This window comes from Pagrus pagrus (genome assembly GCF_965226575.1).
Source record: "Pagrus pagrus genome assembly, chromosome: 11".
NCBI lineage: Eukaryota > Metazoa > Chordata > Actinopteri > Spariformes > Sparidae > Pagrus > Pagrus pagrus.
Window position 1 is genome coordinate 509004 of NC_140195.1, and position 2500 is coordinate 511503.

Here is a 2500-nt window from a genome sequence, read left to right on the forward strand (position 1 = left end):
ACATTTTTGTCCCCAAATTAAAATCAATCAATAATCATGTTGTTATGGTGACTCCTGTTAATCCTAACTGCCTACTGTAACCATGGTAACATGATGTGATGTTTACCTGTGGGCGTGGTCAGTATGGAGCCTCGTCGGTCTTTGTCCGGTCCAAACCCGTTTTCACCCTGCAGAGAGCAGCAGAGCGTCACATCTGGACTCTGACGTCACGTTCAAGGACTTTAAAAATGATAAAAACCTTGTAGGCGGCGTTCTCCTCCAGCTCCTCCTCCTCCATCAGCACCTCCTCCTCGTCCTCCTCCAGGTCCTCGTTCAGAGCCAGACGCATCTCTGGACCCAGATCCTGCAGAGTCTTCAGACCGGCTTTACACAGCTGCGCGCACACACACACACACACACACACACACACACACACACACACACACACACACACATAAATATTATATTATGGAGATCCTGTTCTCATGGTGTTGAGACAGACAGACAGGTAACAGACAGGTAACAGACAGACAGGTAACAGACAGACAGGCAGACCTGTATAGCAGATGGGTTGGTGGTGTCCGTCTCTCCCGTCAGGTCTCCCTTCTCTTTCCTCTTCCTGAACTTCCTGAAGTAATCCTGGATCAGGAAGGTCGCATAAAACTTCCCCACTGTCACTTCCTCCTCTGAGAGAGACAGGTCACACAGGTGAGACAGGTCACACAGGTGAGTGAGACAGGTGAGTAGTATTCCAGCAGCGGTATAAAAAGTATTTGTTGTAGTATCTGTAGTATTAGTACCTTCATGTGGTGGTATTACTTCATCCAGTAGTTTTGGTTTCATTCTCTTCCAGATCTTCTTGATGATCCCCCTCAGCTCCTCGTTCTCCTGGTCAGGGTTACCTAGCAACAGCACACAGTCATGGTAATGTTGCGTTCATGTGACGTCAGAGATATCGTAATTAAAAGCTTTCAGCTCGTACACATGGTTATTCTGACAGACAGAAACATGGACGCCTCTAATAAAACTCATTTAATGAATGTGTTATCATCATCATCACTTCCTGCTGCCCTGGACCAATCAGATACCTTCAGTCTTGATCTTGAGTGCGGTGCGAACCAGAGCGAAGAGTGTGGCGTTAAAGGTCACCATCCCGTCACTGTTCAGAGGCATGTTCATCGCCACCAGACGCTGAGGAGGAGAAGAAGAAGAAGAAGAAGAAGAAGAAGAAGAAGAAGAAGAAGAAGAAGAAGAAGAAGAAGGTTTTGTTACTGTACACATTTAACTGTGGATGTGAATCAAACTTCTTGTCATCGTTCAGAGCGTCACATGACTCCTCCACCAGTTTCTACACCATGGCCGAAATCACTCACTCATCCCCTCGTCACTACACGGGGAGTCCAACGCGGTGGACGACACGGGGGGCTCATGGGCAGAAAGACACTCAGGCTCCGTTAATGACATCACTGCTGTCACACAGTTGAAGCGTCATACATCAACGCCGGTTGTGTTCCCACTAGATATCGGACAGCACTACAAAATGGCGTACTCACTACGTAGGGAGTAGTGAGTGAGTGAGTGAGTCAGTCATGTGACGTTCAGCTCCGTCTGCTGCCTCTACAGGCAGAAAACAGGAACTACAGAAATAAAACATTTGAATTTATACCTGTTCAGCCTGTTATTGACCCGACATGATCACGTACGTCTGTAGTGCAGTACGCTGTGTGCTTTACCTTACAGGCCACTCTGTGAGGGCAGAGTTTCCCAAAGCCCAGCGGAGGCTGAATCCTCCTGAGCAGCGCCACAACGTCCAGGTGTTTGATCCGACCTCTGAGGAGAGAAGAGGAACCATCAGCCCATCATCTACACTCAGCTCAGCTTCATGCTAAGCTAGCCTAACCGCAGCCTGGACTCTGAAGGAGACAGACAAACATACTTGGCCTCTGGATCGTATTCAGACCAGATCCTCTTAAACTCGTCCAGATGATGCGGCCCCAGAATCGACCAATCACGTGTCAGATAGTCAAAGTTGTCCATGATGACGGCGACGAACAAGTTAATGATCTGAAGGAGACACGAAGGGTCAGAGAGTGTGTGTGTGTGTGTGTGTGTGTGTGTGTGTGTGTGTGTGTGTGTTCTGACCAGGAAGGCACACAGCATGAAGAAGCTGATGAAATAAACGATGGCGAAGTTGCTGCCGCAGCTGAACTCTTCTCCAGGCTCGTAGTCGGACTCGGGGTCACAGCGTTTACCTGGAAGACTGGCCAACATGATCTCCTGCCACGCCTCACCTGTCGCACACCTACGCACACGCACACACACGTAGCATGATCAGTGAGTTCATCAACACCTGAAAATGTAGTTTAGACAAACGAGTCAAACGCGGGGCTGCTGCAGCCAGGACATCGTCTCTGTACATAACAAGTTCTTCATGAAGCTGAGATGGATGGAACAGAAATGTGAGGTGGAAACACTGGATCCTACATCTCCCATGATGCATTACTGGATAGTGTCTTTCATT

At 48.5% G+C, this 2500-nt stretch overlaps 1 protein-coding gene across 3 annotated transcripts in view; it reads right to left on the minus strand.

The window, feature by feature from the left end:
* Nucleotides 1–2500, minus strand: part of cacna1fb (calcium channel, voltage-dependent, L type, alpha 1F subunit) — a 51817-nt gene that overhangs the window by 13792 nt on the left and 35525 nt on the right. For all 3 annotated transcript variants that reach the window (XM_084367182.1, XM_084367181.1, XM_084367180.1), the window contains 8 exons: nucleotides 2122–2281; nucleotides 1916–2043; nucleotides 1713–1809; nucleotides 1068–1170; nucleotides 780–881; nucleotides 535–665; nucleotides 239–373; nucleotides 107–167 (listed from right to left, as the gene is read on the minus strand). In XM_084367182.1, the coding sequence (XP_084223308.1) occupies nucleotides 107–167; nucleotides 239–373; nucleotides 535–665; nucleotides 780–881; nucleotides 1068–1170; nucleotides 1713–1809; nucleotides 1916–2043; nucleotides 2122–2281 (917 nt within the window). The remainder of the gene's footprint in view (nucleotides 1–106; nucleotides 168–238; nucleotides 374–534; nucleotides 666–779; nucleotides 882–1067; nucleotides 1171–1712; nucleotides 1810–1915; nucleotides 2044–2121; nucleotides 2282–2500) is intronic.